Source organism: Chionomys nivalis, chromosome 22 (genome assembly GCF_950005125.1).
Source record: "Chionomys nivalis chromosome 22, mChiNiv1.1, whole genome shotgun sequence".
Classification (NCBI taxonomy): Eukaryota; Metazoa; Chordata; class Mammalia; order Rodentia; family Cricetidae; genus Chionomys; species Chionomys nivalis.
Genome location: NC_080107.1, coordinates 22,062,256 through 22,085,423, shown reverse-complemented (window position 1 = coordinate 22,085,423; position 23,168 = coordinate 22,062,256). Strand labels below are relative to the sequence as shown.

Sequence of the window (23,168 nt, the reverse complement as noted above, 5' to 3'; positions counted from 1 at the left end):
GTACCTTCATTTGCAAAACATCTTGTGAGGTATTGTTATGACTTGCCATTGAGATATAAGGCTCTCATCATAAAGAACATTAAAAGGTACAGCCTCATTTAAACTTTATAAACTAGACCCAAAGCAGACAAATCAGCCTTTAGAACCAAGGCATTTTAAGAGTTGGACTACTTGCAATATTTTACTTGGAAACAGTATGTAGGTTCAGCAAGTATTCAAACCCTGTAGAATTTTAATTAGCTACCTGCCAAGACCCACCAACAGTACAAACTAGCCGCATGTAGGAAAAGCTATCTGCTGCTGTGACCGAAGAAAGACCTTCTGGCATTGATCCTAGGGCTCCTAGGGGCTCCCTTGCCTCGCTCAATGTTACACCTACATATTCCCCACAGGAACTTTTCTACAAACGCCTCCCCACTGTAGGGCCTATGAGGAAGAACACCATGCCAACGCCGATTATGCTGATGATGCACGGCACAGTCAACCGTGCCAAGGCATCAATAAGTAAATGTCTGAAGTTGGCAAAAAACTGAATCTTTAATTCATGTGGTACACTGAACACCTAACTTCTCCAGTTATCGTCTTTCCCGCTGCTCTAACCAAGCGAGGTATATTATGTATGAATAACTAACATATAAGATGTAACTTCTATATCTCCTATTACTCAGCAAGTATTTCCTGCGATGACAGAAGAAATTTAAATAAAAGTAAATAAAATACATGGGCACTAAGGCTACTGTGTGATGGACACATCCGTTCTCTGTATATGGTCAAGTAGGCAAGTGGCTGGCAGTTAAGCCTGGGAGACCACTTCTGACTCCAAGGTAACCTGAAGTAGGGTCTTTTGTCTGCAGGATCTGTTCCTGCACGTGCTGTGCTACGGTTTGAATGTGAATGTTTCTGCAAGCTCATATGTTCGAATGCTTGGTCCCCAATCAATAATCCTGTTTAGGAGGTTATAAAACTGTTAGAAGGTGGGTTCTTTCTGGCAAAAGTCATGAAGGGAGGTGGCTTTGAAAATGGCAGCCTAGCCCTGGTTCTGGCTAAAGGTCTCTGCTTCCTGGTCCCCTACTTGTGCTGGGCTAGAATTTCAATTCCAAACCTGTCCAGCACTGTGTTCTCTGACCTCTTGGATTCCCATTTGGTTCCCAGTTACTTGGCATCTATTCTTGGTCTTTTGGCATTTCCCCCGTACAGTTAGAGATTACAGAATGGAAACAGGCCTAAGGATTGTCTCTATACACATTTTGGAGGGTCTTTACCCCTAAAATCCTCTCCACCTTAAATCCACCTCCCTTTGCAGCCCATATTCTATCAATGCTGTCTTCTCCACTTATGTGATATCCCTCTGCATTTAGTTTCATGAAGAAACTAAGAGTGAATATTTCTTATTTTACAACTAAGCATCGGTTGTCAAATACATACAAAAAAATACAAATTTAACTATATAGTTTCAATGAGAGTCAAGCCCATACAAGTTCTTCATTACCCTGAAATTACTCTCCAACAGGACTCTATCTGGATTTTAGTATTTCATATCAGATTGGTGGAACCTAATTCCAAGGCTATTCTCCAACAAGAGGAGGCTGAAGCACCTAGATATAGTAGGGAGGGCCTTGGCTCTTCCCCAAAGCAATGTGCCTTACCCTCTCTGGAGTGGATGGGGGGTGGGTAAGTGGGAGGAAATGGGAGGAGGAGAGGGAGTGGGAACTTGGATTCATATGCATAATGAGAATTTTTTTTTCTTTTAAAAAAATAGGAGGTTGAAGCAAGAGGAAGCTGATAGAACTGATGCAAAGAGGGGCCCCTATCATGGGGAGTGAGCTCAGATGCTGCTTATTTAAAACTCCATTGTCTAACTCACATTATCTCCATCACTATTAGGATTTCATATCCAAGTCATACAACCAACTAGAAATGGGAACAGGGGCACAAAAATGAGACGGGAGGAAGAAAACCACGACCCGGATAATTTGATTCCTGTCTGACATACACCCCAGCTTTATAGGCAGTCACATTTTATTTTTGAAGATACATCTAACATCTTAGCATATACAGTGTTGATAATTAAGTTCTATACTTTGCTTCCTAATGACTTTGCGCATGATATACTCGCCTCTACAGAAAGCTTCCTCATAAATAAAGCAGAAAGAAGGTAATAGAAAGATCACTATGCCAGGAGGTATTGAGAAGGGAGAAAAATGACTGCAGCTTATATACTTCCCTTCAACAGAATTTACTGAAGATCTATCATAGGCCAAAAATTGGAAAATGTATTGGGAGAGGAAGTTCATATAGTACCAAGAGGAAGAAAACGGGATGCTGCTTGCCAGTGTGTTGCTAACATGGATTTCTCAGTGTGCTGTCATGACTACTGGCAAGCCAGAGGTAGGTACCAGGGGCCAGAGAGAACAAAGAATGTATTAAGTCTAATTATAGACTCAATTGAAGTCTTCCTGCAGGGAACACTTGAGCTAAGTCTCGAAGTCCAGGCAAAGGGAGACCGGAGAAACACGCCAGCAAAGCCAACAGCAGCAGGCAACAGTGCAGGGCTGGGAGAGAAAACAGTGTTGAGTGCCAGGAGCAAGAGACAAGAGAGTGAAGTCCAGTGACTTGGTCTTTCCCACGTGCAAAATGCAGAGTGGAGGGTGATGAGAAAGGAAGCAAAGAAGGGAGTCTCATCCGGTTGACTGAAGGCCTGGAAACCCACCAAGAAGTTTGCCCATTATTGTGAGCAGGTGGGCATTATAATAGTCACAAAAGGAATGGGCAGAAAAAGGGCACGCTTCCCCAGGGGTCATGAGAATCTAGGGGTTGTTGTCTTCTCCACAGCCATACACAGTCACTCAGCATGGAAGCAAAGAAAGTCACTGGCTAGACCTAGACATCTTAGGGAAGCCTCCTCGGTTGAACTGTGAAGACGGGCTGGAAGAATTGCCTGTAGAACAATGGTCTGAGCTGGACACAGGGCAAGCACGGCAGGGTTTGTAGGATTAAGAGAGATGAGCACACATTTCTCCCTGTCTCATCCTGAGGGTGAGAGGCCTAATCGGCTCTATTTTGCGATAGCAGCCATTACTGACAGACCACCGAAAAGACGAAGAGCAGGCATTCAGCATTCCAAAATTCCTTTAGTGTTTTTCTTAAGACATAAATCATCTAACTCACTCCCCCAAAGACCTTTTAAATTCTAAGCCTGAGAACAAAATTATTGTTAAATGTTTAATTAATGTTTATTATAGCTAGTGTATTAGTTTTTGAAAGGTCAAATTTATGATACAATGAAGTAATATTTTTCCCACATTCTGTGGGTCTAATACATAGCACACCTGGGGCCAACGGGATAATAAATACCTTCCATTATTCTGCGGTGTTCTTTGTATGCAAACCTGTGTGGGGCCGAGATAGATAGCGTTGGATTTCAAGCTGAATGAGCGAGTATGAACCCTAGGCAGTGCCTTCATCTCTCAGGACTCTGCTTTCAGCTATAAACTGATGCTGAAGAAATAAATCTCACGGTTTCTTCCATGTCAAAAATTGTAGGCATAATTGAACATTGTAAATTACTGCACAATGTACAGATTTATCTCTTTCCTTTTATAATATATCTTCATCTCAGCTATTTACTGAGTCCTGCCCCCCCATTAGGAATGCAAATTCTGATGGCAACACTCTATCTGCAGGACAATAAAATCTACTTCACCACAACTTTGGGTTCATATGTCTCCCCTTTTCGATTCCACTTACCCACGGGAGGGTGCATTCGTTCACCCTTGTCTGTTTTGTTGCTATAACAGAACATCTGAAGTTAAATAACTCCTAAAGAATTTTGTTTGTCTCGCAAGACTGATGCCTAGAGGGTGCACATAGCATGGTGCTGGTATCCTAAGAAGGATATCCAGCAGCTTCACATCATGGAGAAGCAGAAAGAGAGAGCTGACTTGCATGCAAGAGGGTGCATACCTTGCTTTAAAATAGCACATTCTCACGAGAGCGAATGGACACGGGGAAGAGAACCAGTCACTACCTGCCCAGGTAGTGCGCCCGTGATTTAACTGCTTACCCAGGTAGTGTTCCCGTGACCTGTCTGCCCAGGTAGTGTTCCCATGACCTAACTACCTTCCACCATGCCCACCTCCCAGCACACAAACCTTGGGTGACACACTCAAATCCAAACCCTGGTAGCCTTTTGTGGTCACATCTCTCCTGAGAGACTATGACTGTGCTGTCTCCCAGTCAGCCAGGCACTGCAGCTCACCTCACATGTCAGCTGAAGTTTGGGACTGAGCAGACTGTCAGAAAGACTCTATGGAGATCAGGGGGACCTCAGTGTGCTGAGGACACACCCGACAGTATGATGTATGGGAAATAATCAAAGCAGCACTTTATCACAAACTGGGGTCTATAAGTCATATAGAGCCCCCAGATCAGAATTCAGCAGAGTAGGGGCTATAAACTATAAAACACTCTCAGACATCAGAATCCAGGTCCAGTAGATCAGGGTCCTTTCCTCTGTGATCCTTAAATGACTTCTCTGTTTCCTGGAACCTTTGCCCTCCAGGTCCCACAGAAAAGCAAAGGAAGAGGGAAGGCCTGACAAGGGGAGTCAAGCACGGTCCTCTGATGTCACTGACAGGGTATAACTAAACCCAGCTGGTGGCTAATGCTGACTCTTGCTGCCCTAGCAAGGCTATCGCCTTGATTGTTAGCTGGACTGTCCCTAAAACGTGTCCCTACTGGGTCCTGCACATTTTCATCTGACTAACCTCTATCAGATTGCCACTTGTCATTCTACCTTCGTTTGGGGGTTGCATACACCTTTGTTGAGGATCCAGGTAGGCACAAAACTCCTGCCTGGGTAGGATACCCTTGATAATGACCTCTTACAACTGGCCAACCCTCTAACTAGGGCACCTAAAACAGTGATGAACAGGATTTCATTAAGATCTTCCAGCTTCCATTTGGGAATAAAATGTTGGAAAGAATGTCACTCCTACTTGCACAGCAAAAAAAAAAAAAAAAATTTCAAAAGCTGATTCACCTTTGTCAGAATTTTTCACAAACCCATCAGCAGAGACCACAGGGCCATAATTGAGTTAGGACAGCGGCCTCTAAGGACACAAGCGATCTGCGAGGTGGCTCACCTACAGTGCAGTACCTGCCGACGAGGCCACTGTGCGTAGGTGCAGGAAGACAGCAGCTAGGCCTCTGTAATGAACTGATAAATTTTAATGATTTTCACATTTTGATTTAGCAGAGCATGAGAGGCTAGCGCTGGCAGAAGCAACAGACACTGGGGAATTTGTGCCCTCTGACTCCGCTGCGCTGATCTCAGAGTGCTTGGAAAAAGATTGGGGTCAGGGTCTCCAAGGAAAGGGAGTCTCTAATGGCAGTGCAGGTAAACAAGGGAGGAACTGAAAATGGGAGGAGCATATTACAGATACATAAGGAAGGGCAGCAAGTACACAGAGCAGGCGAACAGACCCCCTGGAGTTGGAAAGAAGGAAAAGATCCTCTTCTGAGCATGGCAGGAAAGTATTCCAAGAGAACCACTTAAAGGCACCAAGCAGTTTGTCATGAGGGAAAATGTCCTCAGGGTCACTGGGGAGGCTGAGAGCCAATACCCAGGGACTGTGGATGAAGAGGAAGGGAGAGCACCCCTTCCCTTGAGGCACTAGTGTCCAGTATCCAGTGAAAACCTAGTGCAGGGGAAGGGGCAGAGTGAGAGGCCAGAGAGTCATGGGAAAGTCTAAAGCTCCCTATCACACAATAGACAAAGTCACAGCCATCACGAAGGGACTAACATGACTGGACAGAGGCATCTGCAACAGGGATAAAAAGGAACAAATTGCACAGGCAAAACACCATTAACAGTTTTGCTCATCCAAGGACATTGCCAGAAGAATAAAGAGACAAGCAGTGGACTGGGAGAAAATAAAAAGAAACAGAATGCGTATGGAGAATACGTATAGAACACACAATGAGGAACAGAAATTCAGGGGGACCTAAGAGGAGGAGCAGCTAAGACTTGACTGGAAGGTTCAGTGGCTGGACAGCGAGCATCAAGGTTCTCGGTCTTTACTTTAAATGCATGTGGAAGCTGTAGGCCCTCAGCGACCAGCATGAGCTCTGGCTGAGGCAAGGCTAGTGAAAACGGAATGCGAAGGATGTCGGCTGAAAAGCTGTATAGCCTTTTTGGGGAACTATTTAAGCATTGTTCATTCAAGCTACCGCCACTCAAACCTTGTGATCTACCCGCTCTGCTTCCCCAGACACAACAGAAATAAGCATGTCTGTTCAGGAAGGCATGTCTGATTGTGGTCAGAATAGCAAAACATCAGAAAACCATATAAATAAACTGTATGTGTATATAATGAAATACTACACAACACTAAAAAGAACAAATTACTCCAGTGTAAAACAAGGTTCAAAGAAAATACAATGAGCATAAGAAGCATAAAAGCTGTTTCCTCAATGGCTTGCTGTGCATCAAACCCCTGGCGTAGACAACACATCCATAAAGATGAAGCCAGAAGGAGGGGGTAAGCCGTGTGCAAGCCTCTGAAGCACAGAAATTCATTTTATATGCACTATATCATACTCAATGTTTCCATGGAGTAGATAAGTGAACTTCATTCCATCACTCACTTGAGCCTGGCAGCACATGTAGTTACTCCAAAGCAGCACAACATGGATCATAGCACAGATCAAGGGCGAATGGCAATGTTCACAGTGTGGACAGAGGCAGTCTAGCAGCGCAAGAACTTGCCCAGCCCCTGACCCTGTGTTCCCTGTCAGTCTCCAAGGGCAAGAAACACATGCCAGCTCTGTAGCCTGAGGTAGATCAGCCTAGAAGAGGCAACTTTCTTAGGTTCCAAACTCATGAAAAGGAAATCTCCCTACTTTTTAAAACATGTCAAGCCAGCATGTTTCCTCATTTTTTTCAAACAGGCATTTTTAGATATTAGAACTATACCATAATACTTGCCAGGCTTCTCTTCTATTAAGAGAATAAAACTTCTTGCTGTGTCCCCCTATATTACTTAGCAGTAAACTAAGATGACTGTGTCTTGTTGCACGTGAACACAACTTGTTCAGTGGCCCCTGTGACTGCAGAGGAACGTGCACTTGCTCCAGCAGAGTGGCAACCCCTGCCTTCAGTTCTCACGTGGAGACAGCATCTCTGCATCTGCCTGTGTTACAGCAGACACACATACTCCGTCCCTCCCACCAAAGTTCGCGGAGCACACTGAAGCCCCCTCACTGGCTCAGAGGAGGAACAAAGCCCCAGCTACATCCTCACACCTTGTTGAGGGCTACACACGGCCACTGCATGTTCCATGTGAATCTTCTTGGCCATTTCAGCTCTTCCGTGTGAAACGGGGTCTGGCTCAGTGTCGGGCAGGTCCATCTAGCCACACCTGGCAGCACCTCTGGCCGGTTTTAGACGTCACCATCAACATTTTAATATTGACATCCTGTTACGGGAACTTTAGGTTGAGCTTTATAGAAGTGCTGAATGCTGGCCATTTTTTACCTGAATAAATTGCAATATCATACAGTTCAAACAGTTTTCATCAAGATGGGCTTTCCAAAGAGTGAGCTTCAAGTAGAATTTGAACACATATAGACTTCTTTGTTGTTTTGGTTTTGGAGACAGGGTTTCTGTGTAGCTCTTGCTGTCCTTGAACTCAGTAGACCAGGCTGGCCTTGAACTCTGCCTCTGCCTCCTGACTGCTGGGATTAACGACGCACACCACCACCACCTGGCATTGGTAGATTCTTAGTGTCCACCCTGGCATCAAAGCACCCATTGTGACGCCTTACCTTGGCCTTCAGATCAGCACACAGCTCCTGCTGTCGTTTCCTGTCCTTGGCCAGCGTGCTCTCCATCTCATGGGCTGCACAGGCCTCAAGGAGGGTCAGCAGAGCTTTCTGTATGAAGTCTTTCCTGCTTTTGGTCCAATTGTCTATCAGGATTCTTCTCTGCTCTCCAGCAAAGTGATACTGGTCACAGTATTTCTCATGTTCTACCTACAAAGGTGACAGACGGCGGTGACTTAGCATTCTGAAACCGGCCTGGATTTTATGTCCCCATTAGGAAATGGATAAACTTCATTATAATCAAGGGGTTTGAACAAGTAGGGACCAAAATCCTCACCATAACCAGGAACAAGACACGAGCTCCAGTCTTCAGAGACTGCGCCTAACTGGCAACTAATGATAGCACTGACTCTTAATTCTAAATGGCGATGTTTCAACGGAGAGCAATCTGTCTCCCATATGCAACTTTAAATATTCCACTTTAAATCAATTTTGGTATTTTAAATGATTACATTATGTTTCTATTAAACAGCATACTTTGATAAAACACTTTAGTGCCACGATGATCTTAGAAAGTCACAGTTTTGCCTTTCGTCACTGAAGTGATCAGCTGTGAGGATGCTTAAAAGTAGTTCTGGTGATGACACCTTCCGGCCTCCCCCCACCCCCATGAGGGACACTGCTTCTCATGGGGGCCACGGGCACTTCTTCCCCGGGAGGCACAGAGTGCTGGGGGAGTCTGGCTGGTCTGGAATCGCTGCAGGGGATTCAGAAAACACTGCTGGAAGGGACCTTTCACTTTCCTAGTATGCCCCACACCTCTGAGTCAGATCAGTTATTTGATCCCTAAGTGGCAAGGGTTTAGGAAGAAGAGCAAGGTAAGATATGCCCCACATAAAGCAATGCTTCAGGCAGAATTAGGATCAGGATGGAGTAGGCCATGGTCTGACTTTAACCAGATACAGCACACAGTCTGTACACTTCGTAGCTTCGTTCTACAAAGCTAAAAATAGACTCAACATCTGTCAAGCATCAAGGAAAGGAAGCACTCGCCGTGCAGAAATATACGGTGATCAATCCAATGTGGAAAGTAAATGTAAAAATCTTTATCACGTCAATAGTAATAAAATATAAAAATCTAGAGTTACGCTTGATGGCTAGCTGCAGAGGCAAACAGAACTCGGGGAACAAAAAGAAACCGCTAATTTGATCAATTAAGAACTTTTTAATGATCCATAATGAGTTACTTAAAGACCAAAATTAAATATTTACTACATGAGGACCTGACCCAGCACCATCAAGGGAAGGAGGCCCACAAGCCTGGCCTGGGGGAGTCTGCCCAGGGTGGCGAGGAGAAAACGCCTGTGGGGCCTGCCCTGCCACAGTCCAGCACTATTGTGGTGAGCAAATGTATGGTGGGATGTGGGAGAGAGAGAGAGAGAGAGAGAGAGAGAGAGAGAGAGAGAGAGAGAGAGAGAGAGAGAATGGTTCATTTCCTATTTCCTGTTGAGAGAGGCACATCTGAAGGAGGTGAAGGAGGTGAGGAATGGACTAAGATTTTAGGGACCATGGAAATGCTCAGGCCTAGGCTGCTGCCAAGGCCCATGTCCGGGTGTGTGGCCCTGCTGCAGCCCCAGTCTGGGTTGGTGTCCTTGGCTACTGATGCTACTGAAGGTCAAGAGGATAGGGCTGCACAGAAGTTGGTCCTGCCCCTCACGGGCTGCAACACTTGGGACAGCAGGTCCTATACCTTACCTGGGCGCACAATAGAGATAACCCTGTTTGAGGGAGCATAGGCGAGCTGGCTCTGAGGGCATGAGAGTGGGAGGGCTGGTTCCACCCCCCCCCCGCCCCTTCTGCCTTGTGGTGGCGTGGGTAAGGGAAAGATGTCCCCTCCCCTCACCCTTGCACCTGAGACAAGTGGGAGAGCTGACCCCGCCCCTCGACAGCTGCAGCGCTGGAGAGCAAGTACTCTACCCATCCTGGGTCAGTAGAGCTGACCCTGCTTGAGGGAGGGCATAGGTGAGCCGGCTCTGAGGGCATGAGAGTGGGAGGGCTGGCCCTGCCCCTCATCTGCCGTACAAGTGTGGGCCAGGGGAAAAATGTCCCCCTTACCCGTCCCCACCTGTGGCAGTTGGGAAAGCTGGCCTCTGTGTCATAAGAGCGGGAGAGCTGTCCCTGCCCCTCACCAGCTGCAGCAATCAGGAGAGTGACTCCTGTACCTCGGCTGGCAGCGAAGCAGAACTGACCCTGGTGGTGTAGGTGCCGGTGAGCAGACCGGGAGGCTGTGGAAGCAGTAGAACCTCCTTGCTCCTCGCTGCATAGGGTGAACAAGCCAGGGCAGCCCTGGAGAGCTCACCCAGGGTGGTGAGGATATAGGGAAGTTGATGGGCTGACTGAGCTACCACCTAGACCAGAACCAGAGTTAGAAGGTCGCCTATCCCAACATCTACCCCATCTATATGATCTGCGGGAGCACCTGAAGGGGCCGGGCCAGTCCTGCAGGTCCAAAGCCGCAGGAGCTCCACAACAAGGAACAGGATATCCAAGAGGAGTCCCAGTGAGGGCCCAGTATTGATGGTGTAGCAGAAACCAGAGGCCTCGAACCAGGCCGATGACTCTGCAATGAGCACTTGCAAGTAAAGATATGTGGACTAAATGGTGTACTGCGTGACTCGCCATGTCACACTATAGCGTCCACAATGAGGTTCTTCTTTTCTCTTTAATTTTTTTGTGTGGGGGGCAAGTTGCAAGGACAAGAGGCAGATACAAAGGGATGGGGGGGTGGAAATGGGATCTAGGGGCATGACGTGAAAGGCACGAAGAATGCATAAAATAAACAAAAGGGGTTTTTTATCTCTAAAAATTAAATAAAAACAGATATTTGCTACACAGGGTTGGCGAGTGGGATGAAGAAGGGGAAGAAGGGAGATAACCACCACACCGGCAGTGTGCTCTTCCATTTCCGCAGCAGACATTAATAATAGCCATGGCGCTTCATCCATTGTCTCATGCACTAAAGGACTTTCACAGAAAGTCATTTCCAAATGTGCGTGAGTGCATACGATTGGCTTCTTCATTTGAAAAGGTTTAAAAGGGACCCATGTGACATTTCACAGCCCAGCTCGTTTAAAAGTTAAATCGGCACATGTGTATAATCAAGGAAGTTATGCTGAATTGATTGGGGACATGGTAATTTTTAGATTCTTGATATCCTAGTCATGCCCACTACAGAATGAAATACTAATTTCCCAGTTTCTTCTCAGGTAACTTTCAGTTGTCTTTGGTCCCTGAGGTGGCATTTGTGGTCGGGACCATGTGGGAAGCAGGCAGAACTATGGTAATAGAGGCCAGAAACATTTCCCAGGGTAAATGCTGGTTCTCCCAGGCCTAGGATGGAAGTGGGCCGGGCTCTGTGGGAAGAAGGCAGGCATTCCAGTTTCAGGTAAGCACCAGATACAGCAGAACCTCCATGGTGAGCAGGTAAGGGATGGGGTGAATGCCAGAGGTGAAACTGCTGCTCTTCAGCTGGGAAACCATGGGGAAGGTCTTTGGGGAAGTGAGAGCACAATACTGGCCGTGGCCTTCCTCCAGACTTTATGAACTTAAAACAGGACCCACAGAGGCTTTCAACAGTGTCTTCTGTAGTGGGGAAATAGACTTCTCAGAGCACTAGCGTCTCAGTGAGGGTTTTCTCTGCTGTGGAGAGACACCATGACCACGGCAACACATAAAGCATTTCATGAGGGTAGCTCACTTACAGTTCCAGAGGTTCAATCCATTATGATCAGGAACGGGGGGAACATGGCAGTGTGTGTGCAGGCAGACACGGTGCTAGAGCTGAGAATGCTGTGTCTTGCAGGGAACAGGAAGTTGACTGACTGACACACTGAAGGAAGCTTGAGATAAAGAGACCTCAAAGCCTGCCCCCTCAATGACACACTTCTTCCAGCAAGGCCACACCTCCTAATAGTGCCACTCCCTTTGGAGGTTTTCTTTCAAACCACCAAAACATAAATTTGTCTTACTCACTAGGGACCACTGAACTTCGCAATTCACATGCATGTAGGATATACATATTCATCATCGGGATATGCACTCACCAAAAGATGCCTAGATTTGTGTGGAAAGTATCTTTGTAACATGTCCAAGTACAGAGTCCTTCTGCCAAGGAGATTTCCAGGGTACTGATCTAAGACAGCCTGGTAAATCCACTGCTCTTCTTCACTTAGCTGGAAGTTTCTGGAAGCAATAAAAATGTCACAACACAGACATGAGCAATCATGGAGTTTAAGGGACTTCTAATAATAATCACAGAGGAAGAGGCTTTCTTTGAAGATAGTGTCTTACTATGTTGTTCAGGCTGGTCTCAAGAGAACCCCACCCCTACCCACCCAAGCCCGGGAAGAAGGACCATGGGAATGCACCAACATGCCCAATTGAGGCATTTTTCCCTAGTGCTAACCACTGATCATTTTCCAGAGAAGTACTAAGCCCACCTACAAGTGGATTTATTCACTTGTTGGTTCGATCTTGCCAGTGTTCCAAGCACAACTTGAAGATGTTGGTGAGACACAATATTCTCTTAATATTTGTTCTAGTTTGCCTTTAGCAGTATCCTGTTTCTTTATTTTATTTTTCAAAGCAATCTTTTCTGCCTTTAGCAATATTTTAAAAACCGTCACCAGTGAACGAAGTAGATAAACACTGGAAAATAGTTATTAGGGATAAAGACTAAAGACATTTTTCTTATTCAACAAAGTCCCCATTTCTTCATTGGAGAGAAGCACAAATGTAAATAGATGAACACTTAAAGGGAAATAAAGACAGTTTGGCATTTATTTGAGGTCTGCACTCTGAGGCAAGTCAAATAATCTTTTCCTTTATTCTCTTTACCCCCTGCTTTGTGGATAACATCACAGACTGGTGGAAGAACAATGGTGCTGTGTTTCTGGTGACTAAATAATAACTTGGTTTTTGTTGATTTCATTGCATGCATTGTGTATGTGTGTACACAGGCGCCCAGGAAGTTGTAGAACCTCTAACCGGAGTCAGTTCTCTGCTGTGGGAGCACATTCCGCTCCTTCAGCCAATAGCATTTAAGACACCAGTCCACTTGGGCGTGGTCGCTTGCACTGTAAATGTAGCTGTAAAGTGTGTGCTGGCTCTCTTGCTTCTGGCTCCTACTTCCAGCTGCTAGACTCTGTTCCTGTTTGCACAGAGGATGGTTATCTAGGACAGGATCTGTAAGTTTCCCTTAAATAACCCTTTATTATTCATAATTCTGAACTGGTTGGGATTATTTTGTGACTTCCATCATCAGTTCTCTATCATTTGGCTTTCAGGGGTTGAAATCAAAATCATGCGGCTTGGTGGAAGGACCTTTACCAAGAAATCACTTGTAAACAAGACCCTGCACGTGCCCTAGTCATGAGTCCACTCCATTTTAACATGCCTAGCCCCTTCCCACCACTTTTTACATATATAATTTATTTAACATTATTTTATGTGCATTAGTAGGAAGGTATCAGATCCCACAGAACTGGAGTTAGACAATTGCAAGATGCCATTGGGTGCTGAGGAGTGAACCCGGGTCCTCCAGAAGTGCTTTTAAACACTGAGCCATCTCCCCAGAAACCTCCCAACTTCCCATTCCTTTTAGGCGCTGGGGTGATTCATGATCTACATGAAGTATTGCCAAAGTCTGGTGCAAAGTGAAAAAGTTGCACTGTCAGTTTGAACTCTAAACTGAATTAATGTCTTTATATTCTGATTTTATTTGCATGTTATTACTCCCGTTAAGTAAATTAGAATAATCAAATACAGATGCAATCAGAGGAACTATTAATAGTAATGAATATTTCTTTGATCCAAGACAGATTACCATTGTTTATTTCTACTGTTATCAATGATCTTACAACTTAAATTATGCAATTCAATTTTTTTCCTGGTATCTTTCTGCCTCTGAGAAACCTTTGACATTGTAAGCAAATAAGACAACTTTGAGTGAGAGTAACTAATGGGAATTCCACCATCCTCACACAAGGTCATCTAGGTTCTTCAGTCCACTGATAAGGAGCAAGAGAAAAACAATTTCAAAAGAGAGAATTCTCCATACCTACTACTTCCAGGGAAGAAGAGAGGGTGGGAGAGGGTCCATCCAAAGGAAACTGCTCAGTGTGTCATAATGATCGAATGCAGGAAAGGTATCAAATGTATTCATTCATGAATACACTGAGTGTTTTGGTTCCAACTGGATTGGTTCTGCGTGTGCAGACAGCCAAAGGCTTCTGCAAATAAAACATCTCAAGTAGGAAAATTAACCCAGGAGCAAAGCTTCCCTGAGTGCACTTGGCATTTAAAGTGCCCTCGGGTTGTCAAGGACAATGCCTCTGGTCCCCTCTCAAGGACCATTCTCACTCACGGTAATGTGCATGCATTTTAACAGTGGTTAGCAGGAGAAACTCCTCAGTACCTTCCCACAAGCGATAGAAGACCAGAACTAAGGTCCACGTATTTATTAATGTCTTAAATTCTTTCTAAAATCAAAGGGCCTTGAGCACAGCTGAATTTCCATCCTTATCTGATTCGTGTGTATGTGGGTTTTCTCAAGGGGAAAGGGACAGAACCCTTATTCAGTAAGTGTCTGTCCTTTTAAACTACTATTCAGCTATACAATAGTGGCTGTTTCTAGGGGGCATCTCCATCACCAAGATACTGTGAGTCTTGGCTGGTGACATCTAGAGACCCTCCTCTTTGGGAAAACTTCCTGGGCCAGAGCAGAAACACCACGTTCTGAGACTCCCCTCCCATGCTGTTTCCAAGGTCAACCGCTAATAGAGGCTGACTATAGACATAGGTCAACAAGGTTAGCCAGGTAAATTCCCTCTAAAGAGGCCAATGCTGGTGCCAGTCTAGTTCAATTGACATCAGCGTCAGCCTCCACCGAGATGCCCTCCTGCCTAGGTATACTCCCCTCTTCCTCACAATCTATATCTTAGCGCATCCTCGAATAACTCCAGTGTTCTAGGAGCCTGTCTTGGTTTTGTTTCTGCAGAACTCAGCCTAACATAATCCACAAGCAACCTTACCCATAATTTTCAAAAACGGCTTGAATGGCTTGATAAATAAGTAGATTTAAACTAATTACTTTGATAGTTTTGCCTACCGAATAGTGGTGCAAGATTGTAGCTGTCCACAATGTGTGAACAGCAGACATTTACTGAAATACGTCTCAAATGCAAGCACACATTGAGCAGTGCACACGGCTATAAATAAATACAAAGGCAACAGAAGAATTTGTGGCATTTGGTTTACTTTTATAAACTGTGAGTATTAGTTGCTATTTTAATGACATTTAAAAACACTTAAGTGTTTGAGAAGACTATAAAACTTTTAAGCCAGATGTTTCGAGCTAAGTAAGCACTGTACAGCAATGACATCCATTTTGACCTTCCCGTTGATTTGAGAAGCTCCACGTCTCAGCTGTCTCGTTCTATTTACTAAAATTACACAAGTTGTAAGTCATTTTTCTAGTGCATAAAAAGTAAAATTAAAAAAAACATGCTGAAAGGAAATGGCATGTAAAATATCATTTTATTTTTATGTAAAAAATCATATTATCATTTCTAGAATAGTTATAGCAGTTTTCAGAGAAGAAGGCCTAAATCTTAAGGCAAATATTCACATGGGCAATAATAACAGAACAACTACACATATCCATTAGATTGCTGTTTGGGAGGTAAGAGAGAAGATTCACCACTGCATACAGACCTACATACATGTGTGCACACATGTACATCCATGTGCAGAGAGATAAGAGACAGAGACAGAGCGCTGGCACAGTAAAATCCAGAAGAGTGAGTGTTATCATAGCAGAGTTTCCTCAGAGCAACAGAGCAGCCATTTCTTAGAAACATGCCTTTTAGCCTCTAAAATTATATTTGACATACGGGTGCTTCTAAACGAAAACTTGAACATTTATCTCTCCTAATCAAACCTTGATTTTTTCTTATTACAAAAACAAGTGCAGAAAAATAACCAAGACAGTTAGTTTCTACCTTACAAATTTCTACTTCAAGTTAACCAGTTCCCTGGGGATTATGGCAACAAAATACACTAAACTATATGGTTACTAAAAAAAAAAAAAACTTAGTTTCCTAAAGAAAGCACTAAAGGTAACCTAAATTTTTGCAACTAGAAATATCTCAGACAGATGCTCAAGAGACTCACTCGGGAGTTAAGAGCACTAAGACCCAGGTTCAATTCCCAGAACCACATGGCAGCTCATGGCCGTTTGTATCTCCAATCCCTGGGGATAGGATGTGCTCTTTCAGCCTCTGTAAGCACCAGGCAAGTATATGGTGCATAGGTATAAATGCAGGCAAACACCCACACATATAAAAACACATAAATTAATTAAAACACACCTCAGACCAAAAAGAAAAGTTTGTTAGCTACTTACCATTTCTACTTTATTGGTTTATCCAAATTTTATAATTAAAGGTGTTTTGTAACTTTTGTTCTCTTTAGAGTACACCCAGACTTCTCAGTTTGCTTGTTTACCAAGCACTTCTAACATGACAGGATTTCAGTGTGCAGAAAGGGAGATGTGTGGCACTCAGTCTCCACTCACTCGCCTCCTCCCCCAAACACTGAGGTCCATATATACCATTTCCTTAGGATTTTCTAAAAGGTGAAGCAAATCAGGTCATTCATAAAACAAAGAACTAATGTAGATGGAAGTTTCTGCCCCACCCAGGCCCGCAGCTATTCAGTCCCAAATAAACACACAGAGGCTTATACTAATCACAAACTGCTTGGCCTATCGCTCAGGCTTAATATTAACTAGCTTTTATGACTTAAATTCACCCATAATTCTGGTCTGTGTCTAGCCATGTGGCTTGGTACTTTTTTACAGTAAGGCATTCTCATCTTGCTTCCTCTGTGTCTGGCTGGTGGCTGCCTCTCTCTTTCCTCTTCCCAGAATTCTCATAGTCTGGTTGTCCCGTTTATACTTCCTGCCTGACTGCTGGCCAATCGGCCAATATTTATTAAATTTGTTAAACCAATATGAGTGACAAATACTTACAGTGTATAAGAGCATTATTACTGTGTATAAAAGCAAACTAAGATGAATTCTATTAAATTTCATGCATTTAAATCATTCCAAAAATCCTATGTTAACTCGCTATTCACTAAGCTTCTTCTGCTAATCATAGTGAAGGCTTCAGATACTGATACCTTGAATCAGTACCAGGTATGAAGCAACACACATGGGCCCTCCGAGAAAACAACATTCCAGCAACCTGAAGAAACTAATAGTCACTTCAAACCCACGGCATTCAGTGTAGGCAATAACCTCATACCAACAAAGAGTGGAATATTCCCGCTGCTAATCCAAATCCTGCAAGCTTGGACACTGAGACAGCTGCAGATATCACCAATATTGGTAAGAGCTGAAGTTACACAGACCCTATACTAAAGTGCCCAACTCTCAAACCAAAGCCAATGCAGACTGTCCAATCAACACCCCAGGAAACATCAGGAGATAGTCTTGCCACAAAAGTTACCCTGTACAAATGATAGAAGCAACTGGTCAGATGCACAAATGTTAATGTAGGGTCACAAAAACATGACAAAGCAAAGTGATACACAGGATATCTCAAAGGAACACAATGACTCCCTAGCAACAGACATGAAAGAATAGCCTAAAAATGAACTCAAAATATAGACAATTTAACAAACTACAAAAGTAATGTGTCATGTGAATATGACATTCAGCAAAGACTTAACCTAAGAAAGCACCCGTCAGGAAATAAAATACCACAATGAAACCACACTTCATACACTAGTTACAAAAATAAATGAAACTGAGTGACTGTATGAGGTAATGTTTAAGGAACCTATTAAAGAGCTCCACAATGTACATGTGCTTCAAAACAATACGCAATGCACAATATAAATTCAATATTTATTAATTTTTAATTCAAATACAAAATAGAATCAATTAGAAATCTTAGAGCTAAGGACTCAATAAATATAATTAAAATATAGTCGAGATCCTCAGTCACAGAATTCATCAAGCAAAACAAAATGTTTCTGAGATTAAAAACAGATTTTGAAATAATCCAGATACGTCTTTAAGAAAAAAGCAAATACAAATTACAAAGAATGAAAGGGGCCTTTGAGATGTATCTGACACCATTAAGTGATCAAACCTTTGCATTATGGGTATTCCAGAAGAATACAGGGAAAAGCATAGAGAATCTACTCACCAAAATACTGCCAAAGATTTCTGAAACTTACAACAGGTAGACATATAGATCCAAGAAGCTCAGAGGGTCCCTACTCGATTTGACTGAGACGCACTCTATGAATATATTCTGGACAGTTAGAAGCACAAGGCCAGGCTGGAGAGGTGGCTGACTCAGAAGTGGCTGCCGCACAAACATGACAATCTGAACTTGACTCCAGCACCACATAAAGCCAGACATGGTAACGCTCACCTCTATAATCCCAGCACGAGATGGAGGTAGGTGGCAACAGAGAATTCCAGGAGTTCATTGGCCAGCCAGTCTAGTTTAACTGGAAACTCAACACCATTGAAAGAGTCTATCTCTAAAGAAGTAGACAGCGTTCCTAAGGATGACACTGAGGTCATCTAGCGCACACACACAAATGTGCACACACATGTGCATTCGCATACAAACAGACATCCATGCATTTTTAAGTAAATACAAGAGAGGATCCTAAAAGCAGCAAGAAAAACATGAAAAGTCATGAAAGAACTTCATAAAGCTCAGCGCATGCTCTCCACAGAAACTTTTGAAGCCAAGAGAGAGCTGCGTGAGTGTTCAAGCCCTGATCAAACAGCACAGTTTCCCTCACATGATTAAATATTTTAGATATTACAGGCAAAAAAACAAATTGTTCCCCAAAACCCATGTACATTCATACCCAAGCGACTTGTTACAGATTAACAGGTGTAAGCAAACAAGGTAGTCTTTTATGGCCAGGCTGCATTTTGCAGTTACAAAGAAAGGACCAATCACTTTATTACTTGTCTCAAAAGGTAATCTTAAGAAATCTTCAGAGAATCACAAATCTAAACTTTTATATATATAGCAAGTCAGCTCTACTTTTAAATCCTTAGGATGCAGACCCACCCACTCATCAGAAGTTTCTTACGGCAGGAGACGGAGGGCAGAAACAGGTGTGAGGAATTAATCATCGCCTTTCGTCATCAATCCTAGCAAGGCACGCCTGCTAATGATAATTGAGCTGTTTTGTTCTTGCTCCCTGACCTTAATGAGCTCCTCATACAGGTCTGTGCCTTTCTAAGACTTTAGATTGTCTTCTTGGGGTTTTCACCTCAATGCTATTTGACAAAACACCTTAGTCTACCTTAAAGTGATGTTTGAAGCTGTGTTTCAAGTATGATGCATTCTGAAAACTGTGAACACATCTCCCGACATTGAGATTAATAGAATTTAAGATAGTTGGGCTACTGGGACTCAATTGTTAATCATGAACCTAAGCCACGGTCTATATGGCGCCTCAATAGAAACTCGCATGTTCTAGCTGTGATACTTGCTTTATTTTTTACCATCAAAACTCTATTTAAACTAACATTATTATCAACTAGACAGTACAACTTAAGAAATCATCTTCATGATAATCCACAGGTAAAAATGCCCAGTAAAACAGATGTTTCCATGAAATAAACACACTGCATTACAGGCAGTGGGGAATCACCCTACACCCATTCACACGATGCCAGATACCAGAGAAAGATGGCAGCACAGCAGAAGCAAAGGACATTCTAGAGGCTGGTCTGTGGGCCTTGTCTAGCCAAGATTCACCCACCAGTGATTTTCCTCCCCGTGGGCTGTCACTCGAACTTCAACTGCCACCTGCTGCTGCTCTGACATGGCCACCGGCACATAACGAATGATACTTTGATATTTTACAATTTCTAACATGCAAATAAATAAAATTAAAGCAAACTCCAAAACTTTGTGGCCTATTCCATGGCCCTGGGGCTAGAGAGATAGCTCTGCAGTTAAGAGCATTTGCAGCTCTCCAAAGGACTCAGTTTTAAGCGCTCCTCTCAAGTGGCTCACAACTGCCTATATCTCCAGCTCTGGGGGATCTGAGGCCGTATTCAGGCCTCCACAGACATCATATGCATGAGTGAATACACATACAACACACACACACATCACATGTGTGCATATAAATAATGTTTAAGCTTTTCAAATGAGATGATTTGTCTTGATTGGACACACTCTACCATAGGTGAAGTAATTTGAAATATTTTATTCTTGCAACAAACATAGCCGGTTGAATAACTGCCAAATGTGGTTCCTGGTATGAGATAACACTGAGCTATAAACTAGAATTTGGATGAAAATTTTCTTTTGTAACAATGCTACTAAAGCGATGTGACAAAAAGAAAATTGTCTGCAGTGCCTACCCATCCCTCACCAGCCACAAATGTCAGCTACAGTGGAAAGGAATTTCCCCTGGGAGGGCACCAAGGAGAGGGGGAGTACTATGGCCAACGCTGGCTGCCTGGGTCAGCTAACCAATGTGACTGCTCGAATCCTTGGAGAGCAGAGCATCACAGGGCTTTCTTGGAGCTTCTCCCTTTCTTACTCACTCTTGGCATGCAACCAGCACAGGTCCACATGCAGAGCTTGACACTGACCATGCTCAGGCACCGGACCTTCCCGACAGCTCTGAGAGCACATTTTCAGGACAAAATACCCACCGGTGGTCACGCTGCAATTTTCTGTTTTGCTTTTTATATAGTTAGAAGGTTTTTATTATAATAATTATTTATTTTACATCTTAATCGAAGTTTCCCATCCCTCCTTTCCTCTGATCTCACCCCACCTCCCCTGAGCTCCCCATCCACTCCTCCCTACCCCATTTCAATTCAGAAAACAGCAGGCCTCCCATGGATAGTAACAAAATGTGGCATATCAAATTGTAGTAAGACTAAGCACCCTCCCCCTGGGTTTTAAAACTGGGATAGGCAACCAAGTATGAGGAATAAGGGACCCAAGTCAGCAAAAGAGTCAGAGACAGACCCTGCTGAACTGACAACCAGGGAGCCTGCATGGAACTGACCTAGGCCCTCTGCATGAGTGTGGAAGCTTTGTGGCCTTATTCATCAGTGAGCCCATGTCATCTCGTCTTCATCAGGCAACAGGCACATGCACAAGCATCTTAGGCCATGTTGTCTTCTGCTGCTGGCCTTTCCTAGTTCATCTTTAGGCAATAGGGTATACTGTTTGCATTGACACAAGGGGAAAGGTAAGGACACTGACAGAGATACACCATGTTGGTAAAATAGGGACACAAGGGCTGGAGAGATGACTCAGAGGTTAAGAGAACTGACTGCTGTTTCAGAGGTCCTGAGTTCAATTTCCAGCAACCACATGATGACTTACACCCATCTATAATGAGATCTGGTGCATAATAAATAAATTAAAAAGAAAAGAAAAACATAGGGACACAAAACCCATGAGCAGGACCCTGGTAATATTCCCTCAGGATAACAATATCCAAGGACTTATCACTTAGTCTAGAAGATGAACTGAATAGTGAGACTTTTTACAGATGAACCAAATTGTGAAATTTGCTACAGTTTGTGCTGGGTATGGTGGCACAAGGCTGAATTCCAGGGCTTTGGGGGGATGATTCAGCAGCTCAAGCCCACAGGAGCTTGAAGCCAGCCTGGACTTCATGAGATTCTGTCTCAAAAACTTAAGAACAAAAATAAACAAAAACTAAAAGAAGAAAAGGAGAACCTAACATAGGTTGATTTTTGGGAAGGAAGTGTCACAATGTTCTTAACACCCTTTGACTCAGAATGTCTACTTCCAGAAGCCATCTAAGCAGAATAATCACAGAATTATTAAAAACACGGTGACAAACCAATTTATTTCTAAAGTTTCTAAAAAAATATTGAAATGTAGAGTACTACTCAAAAATGGGATATTGGTTGAAGTTGTATAATCACATATTATACTAGTATGCATCTAAGGAAAAACTGCTCATAAAAGGATATCTAGTAGATGACTTAAAATGCAGGAGAAAGTCTATTAACATCGAACAAAAGAACAAGGGGGAGGATTAAATAGGGAAGCAGTGGCTATGTGCATAACTTTCCTTTTCATAAACAATACCCAAATTTTACTCTAAGATCACTCTGAGGTTTAGATTAATGCCATTTGTCTTCTTCACTTGTCTCTACTTTAAAATGTTGGAGAAGGCCACTTGTTGGTTCCCCAGGGCCCAGCTAACTTAGACCAGAAATAATCACACAGAAACTGTATTATTTAAATCACTGCTTCACCCATTAGCTCTGGCTTCTTATTGGCTAACTCTTATATTAATTTAACCCATTTTTATTAGTCTGTATATTGCCATGTGGCTGTGGCTTACTGGGTAAAATTCCTAGCATCTATCTCGGGTGACTCCATGGCTTCTAACTCCACCCTTCCTTCTTCCAGCATACAGCCTAGGTTTTCCCACCTAGCTCTGTTCTTCCCTGCCATAGTCTCAAAACAGTTCTTTATTCATTAACCAATAAAAGCAACACATAGACAAAAGGTCCTCCCACACCATTAAAATTTTCTGTAATGTAATTATTTCTGAATTCAGAGACAAAAACACAAACTGAAATTTTCTCGGAGTGCTAAAGCGCAGTCTTGAATGGAACCAACAAAAACGATAAATGGAAATAATTAAGTTGAAACACATGATACTGGAGCATTGGCTATGTTTGTGAGGCGCCGCTGTTAAACAGCACTCGGATTCGGATCTCAGAATTATTAATTATGAGCCAACAGTATAAAATTTAATATGCCTATCAATAATAAATTATAAATTACTTGTTATCTTGCTATAGTAGTCTACATATTGACTTTGGATCTGACACAGCTAAATGGACCATCGCACAATTATGTCTCATCCATATGATTAATTCATCTAAATGTGAGGAAATTAAAGCCACAATCTCTTTAGAATCTAAAATAAGCAATTAAACTTGACTTCGAGTTCTTAATGACACACGGCCTAAGCAGACTCCAAAGTGCTTTGCCTGCATGACAAACGAAGGGCGGAGCTCTGTTGTACTCAGATTGCTTTTACAGTGTGCTGCAGTAAATGGGGCCATTCTTTTAAAGCCGTGCTATCCAAGATGCTAGCACCAGGCACGTGTGAGGTTGGACACGTGTTAGCATGCTAACATGCTCTGTAGTATAAGCATGTTTCAAAAACTTTATGAAAAAAGAATGTAATGCTCATTAATAATAATTCTAAAATATTTG

The 23,168-nt window shown here is 43.2% G+C and overlaps 1 protein-coding gene across 1 annotated transcript in view; it reads right to left on the bottom strand.

Annotated features, from left to right (window-relative positions):
* Ccdc148 (coiled-coil domain containing 148) overlaps positions 1–23,168 on the bottom strand; it is a 230,044-nt gene that overhangs the window by 111,499 nt on the left and 95,377 nt on the right. The window contains exons 8-9 of the mRNA XM_057755389.1: positions 11,928–12,066; positions 7,828–8,034 (exon numbers count right to left, since the gene is read on the bottom strand). Coding sequence (XP_057611372.1) covers positions 7,828–8,034; positions 11,928–12,066 — 346 coding nt within the window. The remainder of the gene's footprint in view (positions 1–7,827; positions 8,035–11,927; positions 12,067–23,168) is intronic.